The sequence below is a fragment of the Astatotilapia calliptera genome, chromosome 23 (genome assembly GCF_900246225.1).
Source record: "Astatotilapia calliptera chromosome 23, fAstCal1.2, whole genome shotgun sequence".
Classification (NCBI taxonomy): Eukaryota; Metazoa; Chordata; class Actinopteri; order Cichliformes; family Cichlidae; genus Astatotilapia; species Astatotilapia calliptera.
Genome location: NC_039323.1, coordinates 16,615,635 through 16,631,204, shown reverse-complemented (window position 1 = coordinate 16,631,204; position 15,570 = coordinate 16,615,635). Strand labels below are relative to the sequence as shown.

The following is a 15,570-nucleotide window of genomic DNA, read 5'->3' as shown; positions in this document are numbered from 1 at the left end:
CATAAACATTTATTTTACGTGGTTAATGTGTGTGGCAGGGCGTGGTCTGCAGTGCCGCTGCAGGGGAGGTGGACATCTGCAATCAAGCCTCGCCGGCTTAAATTCTGTGCTCTCTCTGCTGTTGTGTTGGTGTGTGTCGGGCTGCGAGCTGCAAAACTACAGCTGGCTGTATGGCTACAGCAACCATGTGTGAAAAGTAGCCAATAAAGAAAAAAAGCATGTTCATGTAAACATCGTCAGGTGGTATGTTGACAATGGGACTTCTGTTCCTGACCGTCTGCGCACAGCGCCTGCAGAGGCGTGAGCGGTGTTTGTTTTTACCACTTGGCCTGCCTGGGGTTGAAAGTCTGCACGGCATTTCGGCAGGTATGGTTTCTGTGAGTGTGACGCTTATTTTGAGCGATGAAAAATAATAACATAGTTTTATTTTTATATTTCAAGATCACAATAATCTTCCAATTTAGAACTACAAGTTAAAAAGAACTAACACAAATGAAATACACTTCAGTTAAATACTTATAATTATTTTCCAAACCACGTGGAGCCGCAGTATAAGGACTAAAGAGCCGCAGGTTGCCGACCCCTTGTCTAGATGAATGATAAACATGGAGGATGGAGTGTGCATCACATTATAAACTTTGCCATATGCATGGTGTTACTCCTCATTTAAACTCTTGCTGCTGCTGCTGCTCTCTTCTCAGACTGTCTACGCACAATATGACTAGCCTTTATGAATAAAACATCACTTTGTCCATGATGAAAAAATAGATGCTTTTTGCTGAGTACAATATTCGGTGCTATGCTGAGTCTGCACTTCTCCGACAGGCTCATTGGTTGCTTGGTATAAGAGGTAACAAGCCAGATCATTCACAGAGCTTGGTATTTCACTTATGTGAGCTATCCATTTGGCCAAGGCAGCACCTCTTGTGTACAGTTATGTTACTAGATGCTTCTCTAGAGACTTCCTGCCTCAGAGCAGGATTCTTGTGGCAGGCCAGAATTGTTAACGTTGCATTTATGAAGTCTGTTGATTAGATGTAGGTGATGTCTGAAGCTGCATTCCAGGAACTTAAGTGTTTGGATTTTTCTTTCTTTATAGAGCCCGAGCAGGATTTCAGGATATCAGTCCAGTAAAAGCAGCTTATAGAGTTGACACAGCATTCTGGGAGAATTTAAGCATTGAAATAACTCATGAATTATAGAATAAAAGCTTCCAGTTGTAAAAGATGCCAGCAGCATGGCTCTAAAGGATAGGCACTGGAAATAAAGCTTGAAACCTTGATTTTTTATAGTTTTTCAGAAAACTAGATGGTGTTTTGTATCTTCTTCTGTCTTGTTCTTTTCTGTTTGGTCTTTCTGATATCATCTCTTGACTTGTGTAAAGAGGACTTGTACTGTTGTAGTTCTTCTGCCGCCATGTATTCAGTACAGTGCAGGACACAGATTCAATAGGACCAGACACCAGTGGAGGATTACAAACAAGACACAGAAGCCACCTCAAGGCCTGCATGACATACAAAATCCACAGTGTGGTACCAAAGAAAATATTTGCTAAGAGAAAAATAATGAAATGCTGCCTCTGCTCTGGACAGCAGGAAGAAGGAAACATCGACTGCTTCTAACAGTTAAGATGGCAAAACTGAGCAATTTTGTTAATAAGCAGAGTTTTAATGAATTCAGCAGCTTTTTTCTCAAAAGGGAAAACAAACACAGGCACAGAAAATGGCGACCTTAGAGTAGCAGAATATTTTATGGAAATGCTATCCAAGCCAATTCCTCCTATTCCATTTACCAATCATATTTTACTCATTTACTAAACCAAGTCAAAATCCCTCACGTACCGATGAGCAAAGTAGCTTTGAGCAATGTTTGGGGCCAGATGCCTTGCTCAAAGGTAGCGATTCCAGCAGCAAATCCTTGTTTTAAACCTCACGGTGCTCCAGTTTGACCATCAGTAATTTTCTGTTTCTCTTACATTCACAGAAGCCAGCCAGCTCAACATCTATGGGGCCCCTATGAGGTGAGGAAACAGAGAATCACACAAATTAGAAATTAATCAGCAACCATGATGACCAAGTTGCAGAAAATCTGAAACCTTCTCTCTGAATCTGAAAAAATCTGCTCTCAGAACAGGGATGGAAATGACAAGTGGAAATCTTAGCTATTTCAGTTTCTCACTGATCTGTCTACTCTCAATAGGAATGTGCGGAAGATGGCACTGAAACACTCTGATTCATCAAGCCCAGAGTCAGGCTTCAGGAGGTCCAACCCCAGCCCTAATATGAGGCAGAAGAGAGGTGAGAGCTCACTTGCCAAACTAACCAAAAAGTCAGCATCTCGTATTACTTCCAGAATTGAGTAAAATGAACTGTAGATGGGGTGATGTGTGAACCTTGAGATTTCAGATTGCAGTCTCCATGGAGTTATTGTAAAATGGAAGAACGGGCAAGGTTACAGCACATGGCCTCTCATGCTAACATGCTGTTCATGCACACATAGTCTCCTCTAAATCTCTGTGCTGTACTTCTGCATGTAGACTCTTAGCCAAAAACAACCTTTCCACATGCAGTTAGGTCAAAAGCATACAGAGAAGCTGTACAGCCTCCTCACACAGAGATGCACGCACTAACACAAATACAATGCTGTCAGCCGCAGTAGGGGATAAGATAACAGGTGCAATTTCAAATTGTACCTGTCTCCTGTGAGAAAGCCCTCTGTGCTGCTTTCTAGTGTGTATGGCTATCAGCAGTCTATCAGCAAGGGTTGTTGATCAAAGTTGTGTCTGTGTGTCTGTGTGCCAACACTAACTCAAGGTGACAGGAAGCATCCCCTATGGCCAATTCCAGGGAGCCACCTTGTCTCTTAACACCCCTTTTTTCTGTCTTTCATCAGTTCTTCCATGTCTCACCCCTTTATCCGTGCTATCTATTTATCTATCACTTTCTTATCTGTAGCCTTTCTACAATGCCCTTTATATCACGCCTTATCTTGTCTTTTCAGTTTCCCTTTATTACTTTAATATCTAAAGTTTGCTGCATAACATCAATATATCAAATTATACTTTTAAATATGCAGCAAAGGTCCAGTAATTTTACAAGGCTGTGAAATATGCTGCTGAAAAGACTGTTGATCTGCATGCAGTCTAGCAGTAGCTATCCTTGTGATGGAAATCTGTTGCCAGCCACAACTGTCATGGTGTCCCACGTTGTCCTTCATTCATTCTGTTTGTTTGACACTATCTTACTCTACTGTCGTTTAAGACATACCACTCCTACCTGTCCTACCCTCCTGCCAGTATTGTCAGCTGAGTGCCTTTCTACTCACCTCTTTCCACTTCGCCAATCAGTTACCGTTGATTAGACACATCATTTGTCAGAGTGGTCTGCCAAAGTGTTGCACTATTCCTTAGTCTGCTTCTTAACCCTGAGTAAATCCTGGAGTGTTGTAAGCTCCCTCTTCTTAGCTGCCTGGTATTCTATTGCTTGTGAAAAAAAACTCGAGTATTAACCTTGCCTTTTTTTGGTCAACGTGAAAAGGGCCATATCTGTGTTTGAGCTCAGGACCTTCTTGCTCTAAAACAGCTGTGTCAACCATTGACCCACTGGGACTTTCTCATTATAATAGAGTGACATGGCAGTAAAAGAAGCCTGAATAGAAGTCTGTATCATTATGAGATGAGCCATTAATGGAGCCAAACCTTTGTGAACGTTGCATTTTAGTGGTTAAACTAGAACTTACAGTGGAGAAAAGCTTATTAAACCTCATTATAGGGTGAAGTCATTACATTTTTGAAGCTCTATCTATCAGATCTGATTGAAGGTTCTGGCTCTCTATTCATTCAGATAGAGACTTTAAACTAAAAAAACAGCATTTTTCCCTCGAGGCATTACCAAGTTGGCTCCTAAAAGCCAAATCTTGCTTCTACAAAGACTTTTGTCATGCATTGGCGTTACAGTCTGGCTTGTCTGGACCTAGGCAACACATTTGTGCAAGGAAGGTGCTGCTCACTGAAGTGCATGTGTTTCAAATCCGTAAGCTGCGATTTCCCAGATACCGAGAGTACCTCTGGATCCTCCCTTCAGCTCCAGAGAATTTTTTGGGGGGTGAGTCGAGAGTGTGCCAGCCGTTCCTGTGTTTCCTGGCATTTAGCCGAGCTGAGTGGGAGAGGCATTCTCCATTCTTCAGCTTTTGAAATGATCTAGTGTTATTTAGTCTGACATTGCTGACATTTTAGTGTTAAAACCCTCTAGAGACTGTTTTTGGAAAGCTATGCTTCTGGATATAAGAAAATCAGAGTGATTCTGACAAGGCCTCAAATAGACAGAATAATTCAAATTTAGCTGGTATAGTGTCGACATACTCTTGGAGTGAGTGGGGGCCGATGTCAAAAGCATCCCCTAAGTCCTAAAACACCACTGAAGGTGTGGTTTGCCCTACAGCAGTTTTTCAAAGGTAGGTTTCAGTAACTTAGTAAGTGTTCACTGTTTCTGCTTTCTTTTTATGGATTTTCTCCACCCTGCCATGCTCTCACACTGAATTTTCTTTACCACTCGCACAGTCCCAAATGCTAGCAGGAAGTTAAAGGTTAGGGAATGCTGACAGTGGCTGCTGCTTTGGGTATCGCCCTTCAAATGTGAGGCTGGCCTCTATAATAATAATAATAATGGATTGCATTTATATAGTGCTTTTCGAGACCCCTCAAAGCGCTTTACAATTCCACTATTCATTCACTCTCACATTCACACACTGGTGAAGGCAGCTACAGTTTTAGCCACAGCTGCCCTGGGGCAGACTGACAGAGGCGAGGCTGCCATATTGCGCCATCGGCCCCTCTGGCCATCACCATTAGGCGGTAGATGAAGTGTCTTGCCCAAGGACACAACGACAGAGACTGTCCAAGCCGGGGCTCGAACCGGCAACCTTCCGATTACAAGACGAACACCCAACTCTTGAGCCACAATCGCCCCGCATATTATAAAACCAACCTGTCTGTCTCCTGCCATCCATTGTCACCTCCTGCTCTATTCTCTCTTTCCCCTACTTCTTTATGTTTCTGTCTTGTGCTGTTTATTCCTTCTTCTGTCAGCTTCCAGCCATTTACTTTTCATCAGTCATCTCTCTTTAATTCACTCTGTGCATCCCTTTTACTTCTCCTTAGTTCTCACATTCCTTCTCGTCTTTGATTCTTACTCAGTTTTCCGTCCTGGATTCCTTCTAATCCCATCTATTTCTTGTTGATAATGCTTTGCATTGAACTGTTATCTGAGTGTAGTTTTATGCTATGAAGTTTTCCTAGACAGACTGAGCAAACAGAAACACTTTGCAGTGACATCTCAGTGCTGATGAACTGCTTTTCACTAATGATTACCCAGAAATCACAGCAGTGATGTACCGTGTGTCACGGTACTTTATCGTCACCAGCTGTTATGTAGTGTGGACCAGAATGTTGCTAAAAAAATTCCAACAAAAATGAAAAAAGCTACATTTAGCTGCTCACAAGGAGTACCAAAAGGTTCAGTTCGATTCAGTTTTATTTATACAGCGCCAAATCCCAACAACAGTCGCCTCAAGGTGCTTTATATTATAAGGTAGATCCTACAATAATACAGAGAAAAACCCAACAATCACATGACCCCCTGTGAGCAAGCACTTTGGCAACAGTGGGAAGGAAAAACTCCCTTTTAACAGGAAGAAACCTCCGGTAGAACCAGGCTCAGGGAGGGGCAGCCATCAGCCGCAACTGGTTGGGGTGAGAGAAGGGTAGCGTTTTCAGATGCCGCATCTGACACAACCCTCAAGGGATTTGTGTTCAAACTAGAGATGTTTTAATTGTTAGGTAAATGTGTAAACTATTGCACCATGGAGTGAAAAAAAAAATAGGGTTTTAAATCGCATGGCTTCTCATATTTCTGATAGTACAGCAAAACATGTGCTATGGTTTTATCTTCTCTACAGTAATCCCCAGTGTGGTGTTTTCTTAGTGCCATTAAAAATTGCATGTATAGGCAAACAGTGATTAGGTGAAATGTGAAATGTGGTGTTGGCTGGGCATACTTATCCCACACAGTAATTAATAGTGGGCTTGCTACATGCACTAGTTCTTATATAGTGCTTTTCTACTCTTAACTGAGCGCTCAAAGCGCTTTTATACAACTTGCCTCACCCAGTCATACAAGCACTTTTTTCTATGCTTTTCCTATGTAAGTTCTTTCTATCTAACATTCACACATTCATACTCTGATGGATGCATTGGAGAGCAACTTGGGGTTAGCATCTTGCTCCATGATATGTGAAATGCAGACTGGAGCTGACTGGGATCGAACTACCAACCTTCCAATTTGTAGGTGACCTGCTCTACCTCCTGTTGCTTATTGAAACCCATATAAGGGTCCAGCTCACTATCCTACATAATAATAATGATAATAATAATAATAATGCTGCATACAGTGACAATTAGAAAACCTTTACAGAATTAACAGTCAAAAATACAAAATAAAACTGAATGTACAATCTTAACAAGGTGTGTTTTAAGAAATGGTTTAAAGATAGAAACAAAGAATACTGTGAATGCAGTGTGGGAGAGCGTTCCAAAGATATGAGGCTGAGAGCTCTGAGGTCCGTGGTAGTCGGACCAGCACTTAGCACTTTATCATGCAGACTTGCTTGAGCAGTTAATCAGGCTGAAAGGCTCATTGTGAAGGTGCAGGAATATATACACTTGTTTTAAACTAAATACAGTATAAAATATTTGATTGCAATATTTGTCATGTATTAGCAGCTCTTTTGTTTGAGTGACAGCATGGACTCTGCAAAATCTGACAACCAATCTCGAGTCTCTGTCTTGGATTTATCAGTAAATCCTTTTTCTTTTTTTAGCAGGACTTTTGCTGATTGCCGACCTGCTTTATTTATCATGTTTATTGTGTATTTAAGATGAAGTAGCTTTTCTGGTCTTCAGTAAACAAAGCTTGATGTATTGATCTTTTGATGGTGTGAGCCATGCACTGCTCCCTTAGAAATCCTCAGTGTAGCCATACTTTGGCTTTGAGAAAGCCAGCCTTTGCTCAGAATAACAATGTGACTACTGACAGTTTCACTTAGTTCTGATGCCATGTTTCCCATGCTTAGAGTGCTACTTGGTAAGCAATGTTCCACTAGAAGCATGAGGCACATACATCTTTCTAATAGGTGAATATAGGGCTTTATGTGTACAAGCCCCTGATGAGTTGTTTAAATCCATGGATCATCTGAGCAATGCTTCATTGGACAAAAAAAACCCCCACATACAAAAATATGACATTTTTTACAAAGCATACACTGTAGATAAAAGATGTAATTAACGGTTGCAGCGAGCACTTTTAGGCCCACAGAACCAGAGGCTTCAATTTTATACAGTGCATAGTCTATGTACAAAGGAGTGAACATGGTCAATGACTTCTAATCTGCTTCAGTATAGCTGCTGACCTAGAAGCAGTGGAGAAACTGAAATATTCTTTTCATTTTACAGGGTAAAAATTATTGTGTGGTTATTATAAATATTTCAAGACCCTGAAACATCTCGCGTTTACATGAAAATATGTCAGATTTTGATGGGGTCTCAATCCTTTTTTTGCTAAAACTCTTTCACATTCCTTAAAAAAATGTCAATTATTGAGTTTCTCTGGACTGATGGCTGTGGTTAGGGAACTTTAGCCATAGTTATTATCTGAGGAAAGTGGCTCAATGTGTTATGTGTTTTCCAAAAAAAAAAAAACCTCTATGAGGGGAAAATTGAACAGATGTGAAGTGAAGACTTTCATCAAAATCTCCATTTTTGTAAGTCTATGTTTTCATTGTTATTGTCATTTATCTTGTAGTATTAGCTTCTCTTCTTTGGACATAGATGATCCATTCAAGGTTTAAGATGGAAGAATTAAGTCCCTCTTTCACTTAGCTTCCTTTGGCCAGTTGTACCGTTTAACTTCAATGTTTAATATGACATAATTTCATATTTCAACAGCACAAAATACAGATAATAACAAATAGTAATAATCTATAGTAGATTCCTAAATATCAGTCTTAGGAAACAATCTGCTTTTATGACAGACTTTTCTGCTTTCCATCATCTGCACAGTAGTTGGAAGAAGATTTGACTGCCTCACATGATCGAAAGCATCTTGGACAGAATGATGATTTTACACTTTGACAGCAAATGATAAAAAGGTTATCTGAAAGTCGAACCGTAAGTGAGTCAGAATAATGAATGAAAGTTGCAGTGTATGTGAGAAAAATCCTTAAATATCCTGCACGCTTTGCATGGAAGATTGCATAAAATTATCTGCATGCCAATGTCACAAAGTGATGGACAATTATGCCAAATTCTTTCAAGAAGTTAATTCTGGTAAACGAGCCACTATTGACTCCGAGTCCAAGGATACAGTACATTAATTTTAATCTGTTGATATTATTGTTGAATAAACAGTTGAAAAAGTGTTGGCAAATATGTCTTGTGGTGTAGTTCAAGTTTACCACATGTGAGAGGAAAAATCTCTTTTAAGTATTTTATTTTCTAAGGTATAAGTTTGACGTAATGAAACGTTGACTTATGGGGAAAAGGTATGTGTCTCCATATGGTACAGTATACTTGCTTCATAAACAACCTGCAAGTGTTTAGTAAGTCTGCAATTCAAGTCAAGACAAGAAATACTATTAGAGCACTTTGACAGCCATATAAACCCTTTGCATCACTTTATTCTTTTCAAGCAACGCTCAAACTGCTTCTTCTTTCTCTAATGTACTAACTTCTGCTTAATCTTGCTTTGCTACGTAGCTGACGCTTCAGCCAGCCAGTCAGGCTACTCGGCTGTTAATGCTAGGAAGCATTTCACCTTGCAAGGACTTTCCAACAGGAGGTCTCTTCCCGCAGGTAACAGCAATATGCCGAGTGCTTGCTAAATCCACCTGTATCGCCATCTTTATCATCATCACTGGCATCTTTGTCAACATTATCATCTGTTGTTTGCTCTTTTTATCTATAATTGCTGTCACGATAATGTTGATCGTAATGATAATTGTCATCATCATGAACGGCAGCAGCATCTGCCCTTTGTAGTCTTTTCGCTCCGGTGCATGCCACGTAGTTCTTGCACGGATTTCTCTACGTGCATTGCAGTGTCTGCCATATCTCACATAATAAGACCGCATCTCCATCCACTCCTCTGTCTGTGCTTTTATCTGTTCACGTCTGTGTCATCGGCCCCTGCTTGCACTGCAACAACTGTGATTTAGAAAAGAATGGGATGGAGTTCTGTCGAAGAGGCATGATTTGACAGCAGGTGATGGACAGATGAAGACAAAGAGTAGCTGGGCAGAAATATATGGTGAAGCATTACACGGCATTTCACCTCACAGTACCAAAGCCCTCTTGACATTGTAATATGTTTAAACATATCTGATGGAAGAAGAGACTTGTTTTGTTTCACAGCAGTATGACCACACGGGTACGCTGATGACACAGTTGGAGGAATGAGAGAGCAGTTTTGAAAGACGGTCAACTCCAGTCACGTTTAAGTCACTAGACGGCAGACACGTCGACTGATAGAAACCTTTCTTTAAAATTAGTGAAAACTATCCCACTGTTGTGTTGCAGTGATGTTGCATCAGGTAAAACAAAACAAAAAAAAATCATACTTATTTCATTAGTGATGACTAAGAGGGAATCCTTCTACTTTAGACTTTTGTATCAGTCCAATTTAATTTTTATTGGCATGTCTAAACTTAGATTCTGAAAGTAAAATCTTAGTAAACTCTCAAAACAATCATTTTTCTTTCTCAGTTGCATTTTATGGTCTTTCCTAGAGAATGTATAGATGATTGGTTATTAAAATGGCAGTGCTAAGAAAGACCGTGAAGGCTGCTTTCTCTTTGTCTTTGATTTGCATTCTATTTAATGCCCAGAGTCGCTGTCCATCCTCCTCTTCCTTGTCATTTCGCCTCTTTTTAAATCCCGTTACTAAAGCTTTCTCTCCCCGTGCTTTTTCCTTTCTTCTTTTCCTCCTGACCCCTTTCCGGCTTTAGAACCTGCTGCTAAAGAGGCTGAGGTCCCCCGCCGCTTCTCTCTCACTTCGTCTCTTGCTTCCTCTTCCTCCTCCTCCTTCGCTACACGGCGCACAAAAGGTACCAGCCTTTGTAGTTCCTTCCTGCTCTTTACAGCCTTTTTCTTATTTTGATCACATTGGCTGCGTTGTTACTGATGTGCATCTCAATAGGTTGAATTCTAATTATTACAGTAAGTAGTTGTGAAGTGTCAAACAAAAAGGATGCATTGCTATATCGTACATATTTTAAAGTGAAAAGAAATTACATGTTTTGTGGGCTGGATCAAAAAGGAAGAATTGAACATTTTGCATTTTTAATATCATTACAATGGCGGTTGTTTGTTTTCTTTATTGCCAGATTTTGATTTGATTTGATTTTCTTTGGTCCACCGTACCAAACCTATTCTCCAAAAATACAGATGCAGGGAGAGGTTTGGAGAACTGAATGTTTTCACAGATTTCAGCAGAGATTTTCTCTCCACACTTCTTTTCCTCCAACCAGTCGAGGCAGATGGGCACCCTGTCTGAGTGTGACTCTGATGGAGGTTTTCTTCCTGATAAAAGTCAGTGGTTTTTCACCCCTCTTGCCAAGAGCTGCCCAAGAGGAATTGTAAGAAAGAGCCAGGGTCCACTTTTCTGTACAATGAGAATTCAAGTGAATCGAAACCGTGACAAATTTGTTTCGTATTGAGGTTATTTTAATGTTTTTCATTGTATTTTAAACAGGTGACTAGGTTATAGTGCATTGCCACACACCTGCCAATTTGTTTTGGGGTTTTGTTTACTCAGCTAAAATAGGATATATAATTAAAGATGTGTTTTAAACATTAACCCATAATTTCACCTATGGAGAAAGGTGGGCTAGAGCTTACCTCTCATTATATCTGAGAGAGCCTAAACATCCAGTCTTTTGTGTGATTTACAGAGTGCCAAACAGAGTTTCTTTGTGTGTCTTTGCTAACAGTAAATCATTTCTAATACAGAGCAACATATGAGTTTGATCAGTACGTGTATGTGTATCACTCCTGTAAGCTTACAGTGATTCTGACCCACAACAACATACAGACTTGAATCTACAGCTCACTTTAGAGTTCTTGCTCACGTTTCTCTGTTAGCTACAAGCATGGATACATTATGCGCATTAGCTTGCCAAATTAGCTTCCATATGCACATCCCCTGGGAGACAAGTGCACTTCTAGTATCAGCTTGCTGGCTAAATAGCAAATTAGCTGGTCAGCAACTTCACCATATTCTCCTCTCTTGAGATTTGATTCATGTCTGATAGAGAATTGCTAAAAACACAATGAGAGAAAGAAGAGATGGACGAGAGGTGGGCAGGCATTCAGTACAGATACTTTTTTTAAGCAACTGTAATGAAATAAGAATTTTGATAAGGTGACATTTGGAACGCAGGGTGACATTAAAAGTGGCAATAGAAGTGCAATATCTCTTACGAATACAGATGAGACACTGATTTTCAAGGAGGCAGAGGCAGGAAAAGAATTCAAATTGAACTTAAAAAAAAACTATTTCCATTCAGTCTCACTGTCCTCTTTTTATTGCATTTCTTTTATTATCCCTCATGCAGCTGAGACTGACCGATCAGAGCACTGCAGGCCACAGTGCTCAGCGGAGGTCTGAGCGTGGCTGTTGCTTTTCGGCCTGTATTTTTAATTCTAATCCACACTGTGTGCTAAGCAAGGAACAATATTACTCTATATTGCTTGATATTGTTGAAACAGATATGAAAATCTGTAGCACTACCGTGTAATTTTAATTGCATGCAGCTTTATATTTAAAACTGAGAAATGTGAATTATGAGTAATTGAACATATGGGCTGTATTTTGTTCATCACTCCCTCATAGCGCCTAAAACATTTTTGTAAGATAAACGTGTGGTTTCCATGAAATACAAGCAGGAGAACAGGTGTAAAAATGAAAATGAATGAAGACTGAATTCCATTTAGAGACATTATTTTTACGACTCTGCACTGTTACGTCTTCACTGGACAGACCAGTGCTATCATTAATGTATTTCATAACACTTGTGCTTTTTTCTGGTGTGATAGATATCTGATATGGAAGCAAAAAATAAATAAATAAATAAATGTGGTGTTGAGGCAGTGTTTTTACACAGATGTTAGTGTTACCATGCTGTGTTTCAACATCATGTCTTTATGTTTTGCTTCTAAGGAGCCAGGTTTTATTTTTATCTTTTAAAAGTGGTCTTGTAATAGTTCTTCAGCCCTTCTTAAGGTCCCTCAAAGTTTCTTTGGATGTTTTTTCAGTCATTTTCAGTCCCTGTCTCTGACTGGTGTCAGAGGAATATTTTGGGTTTTTTTTAAAGCTGCTTAACACTGACATATGAATCATTCAAGAATAAAAAAAGACACCCAGTTGAAGGGATGAGCCAACGTTGTGTCTACAAAGAAGCAACTTTAAATTGTATCTTTGGGCATTTTCTTACAAGCAGCCTTTCACAAAAACACATCATTTGTTCCCATTTCTTAATTTGAATCTATGAAAAATGCAAAAGATAACACAGTGTGACAGGCATGAAATAGTATTTCAACAGCATGATTCCCAAAGAGATATTAGCCAAAAATGTGGCGTGTGTGGGCTTCCTGTGCAGAGAGTCCTCAACACACTTGAGGAAACGGGACAAGTAGAGAAGATGAAGCGAAAGGCCTAATAAGGTATTTAAGTCATGTCATTAAGAAATAGGAGGTAAACATCTGGCCATTCAGTTGATACATCTAATGTTCAAAGAACTGTCAGTAGAAATAGTCTCAATAGAAGGGTGGATGTGGAGAAGCCATTTTTCAGGAAGGGAGACAGGGAAAAAAGGCAGAAGTACTCCAACATTTTACAAAAATTTAACTAAAAATCGGAGGTAATAGGTCTGATGGAGGGATTCATTCAATTTTCAAATATAAGCTGTCGATATGTTTATCAAAGATCAGAAGAGAGGTTTTAGGTTTTTCATTTCAGCCACTGGTCTTGGGGATTTTGTCAAAATTAATTAAATTATGAATGTGTAAAGGTACTGTCAGATTGTGATCCACTGTATAACCGCCTGGAAGTTGTGTGATTAATTTTTTATCATCACAATGATCCCTAACACACTGACAGTGTATTAGAAGAAATGTCTGGAACATGCAGTAGAACACGATCAGTCGTGGCCTATGACTCCCCAGAACTCTAACTCAACATTGTTGAAGCAACATTGTCATTCAAGTCAAGTCAGTTTATCTATAAGCACATTTAAAAACAAGACACGTTGACCAAAGCGCTGTACAAACTGGAAAAACAATTGTTGGATCATATTGACAGAGAATGGAACAAAACATAGTCAACAGGAGAAGAAAGCTTGCTTAAGCGACTTCAGAGAGAGAGTTCTTGCACAGTACTGTATCAGTAACTACTTGATATAGTTTTTATCTAAAAAAAAGTTGTAGAACTCTTAATCATTAAGTCCAAGTAACATAAAGTATGTATTGTATGATTGATTGTGTCTATTACTGGTAAAAACTAGGGACATGCATACACGTCAGGGGGATTCAAAGCCAGCTTACTCCCTGCAGTGCACAAATTATCACCAGTGGGTAGAAGACATGTTTCCATCTGCATACATTATGGTTGGAGAAACTCACGTATCAAATATGATACCAGGCACATTACAATATTACATGTGGGGCTTTATAGTACGTCAATCAAAACACATTTTCAGTTTGATTTTGTATGTGCAGATTTGTTTTTCAATGAATCAATAATTATAGATGTTTTGTGGTCAAAGGTCAAATATTTCTCACAAAAGATGAAAAAAACAATTCAAACACAACAATAATGTTTGCCAGCATTAAAGATTCAGAAAATACTTTAGTTACAACATATGAGAGATTACATAAGAGTCAGAAGCTACCGGTAACCATGTAGCCTGCATTCTCAGGTTTTAAATGAAGCAGCTGCAGCATCAGTTCTATATTCTGTTTAATTATGCTGATGGTCATGAATTAAACCCTGAAGAAAAGCATCCATTTCATTTATTCTCCAGCAAAAATAATTTTTTTAAATATAGCTGGAAAGATGGAAAAATAATTTTTTGTCAACTAATTGCTCTCATCTTTAGAAACTCTGTATCCAGGTGCCTATTACTGCATGGAAAATATGACTCTTTTCTTTAAAAAAAAATTAAAGTCATAATGGTCTTAAGATGATTCAGCCCACTTATGGCCTATGTCTAAATGACAAAATGGTTTTTAACAGAAAATAATATTACAGCTTCCTAATGTCTAAAAGGGGCTTTAAAAGGTTGATGAAAGGTGATTTGGGATGATGCAACCGTCTTTCTAATATGCTGGTTTCTCATTAATTCTCTTGTTGCATGTTATTTCCTCTGCCCAGGTCCCCTCTCTGCTAGCATAAAGAGCAAAAGGCATGAAATAAAGAGTGATCCCACTCCATTTGGTTATGAAGGTACAAGGAGAAAGATGTTATTTCTTGATTGACTGTGCTTCTTTATTTCTGGATGATGTGTTTCACCGTTTGTAGTTCCATTTCGTGCGTGCTTTGGTGACTTGTAGGTGGTTTGTGATGTTCTTTTTGTCAGTGCATGAGCATCAAATGAAATTGGTATCATTTGTGTGTGTGTGTCTGTGTAGCTTTTGTGTGTTTTGATCACAGATTTTCCCTGGTAGTTGTTTGGTGTTTTCTGTTGCTTGTTTTTTTTTTTTTCTCGTTGATTCTGCATGGATACAGTTGCATGGTTTTCTTATTAGACAGCACACTGACTGGATGTAATTGTGCAACTTTTAGAAATTGTGCTTTTTAAATACAGGTTTTGGGTTTTTGTGGTGCAGTTTAACGGTTGTGATGACAAAATTGGTATAAAGCAGTTGGCTTCCCTCCAGATACATTGCGCGGCGCTATGGCAGCAGTCAGGAAACGTCAGAGTATGACTAGCAGCACTTCTGCTGGTCCTGGTGGCACCTCAGCTGTCCCTAGATCCACTTCCCAACCAGGTAACTACAGGGGAGGATTCATCTCCTCCAGTCACTTGAGAGACTATCATCCTGTGGAGTTGATTTCAGTTTTATGTGAAAGTATATTTTGTTTTTTGTTTTGTTTTTTAATTGTCCTCCTTTTGCATCGCATTGACTGTCTTCTTTAAAAACATAAACAGAGGCTATGTCTGTCAAATGGCTTCAAACTACTGACCAGTCCAAGTGTCCTTGTAATGATGTGCTTTCGTTGAGAGTTTTTATTTTTCTACTCCCTTGTTAAATAAAGCTTAAACAAATTTAAGAAAGAAAGAAAATTCAAATGTCAACTGGTTTGAGGGAAGTGGTAAAAACCTTTCATAAACCCATCAGAGGAACATTTTTACAATGTTAATAATTTAACATGATTAATTTCTTCTGTCTTCCTGTGCACATGCTCGGCCTTGTATAATCTCCTCTCCAGCTTCTCTTAAACGTAAACCTCTAAATAATCA

General features: G+C 39.2%; 1 protein-coding gene across 7 annotated transcripts in view; it reads left to right on the top strand.

The window, feature by feature from the left end:
• mcf2l2 (MCF.2 cell line derived transforming sequence-like 2) overlaps positions 1 to 15,570 on the top strand; it is a 116,495-nt gene that overhangs the window by 85,789 nt on the left and 15,136 nt on the right. For all 7 annotated transcript variants that reach the window (XM_026158154.1, XM_026158153.1, XM_026158157.1 and 4 more), the window contains exons 26-31: positions 1,984 to 2,020; positions 2,200 to 2,297; positions 8,810 to 8,905; positions 10,057 to 10,155; positions 14,481 to 14,552; positions 14,987 to 15,097. In XM_026158154.1, the coding sequence (XP_026013939.1) occupies positions 1,984 to 2,020; positions 2,200 to 2,297; positions 8,810 to 8,905; positions 10,057 to 10,155; positions 14,481 to 14,552; positions 14,987 to 15,097 (513 nt within the window). The remainder of the gene's footprint in view (positions 1 to 1,983; positions 2,021 to 2,199; positions 2,298 to 8,809; positions 8,906 to 10,056; positions 10,156 to 14,480; positions 14,553 to 14,986; positions 15,098 to 15,570) is intronic.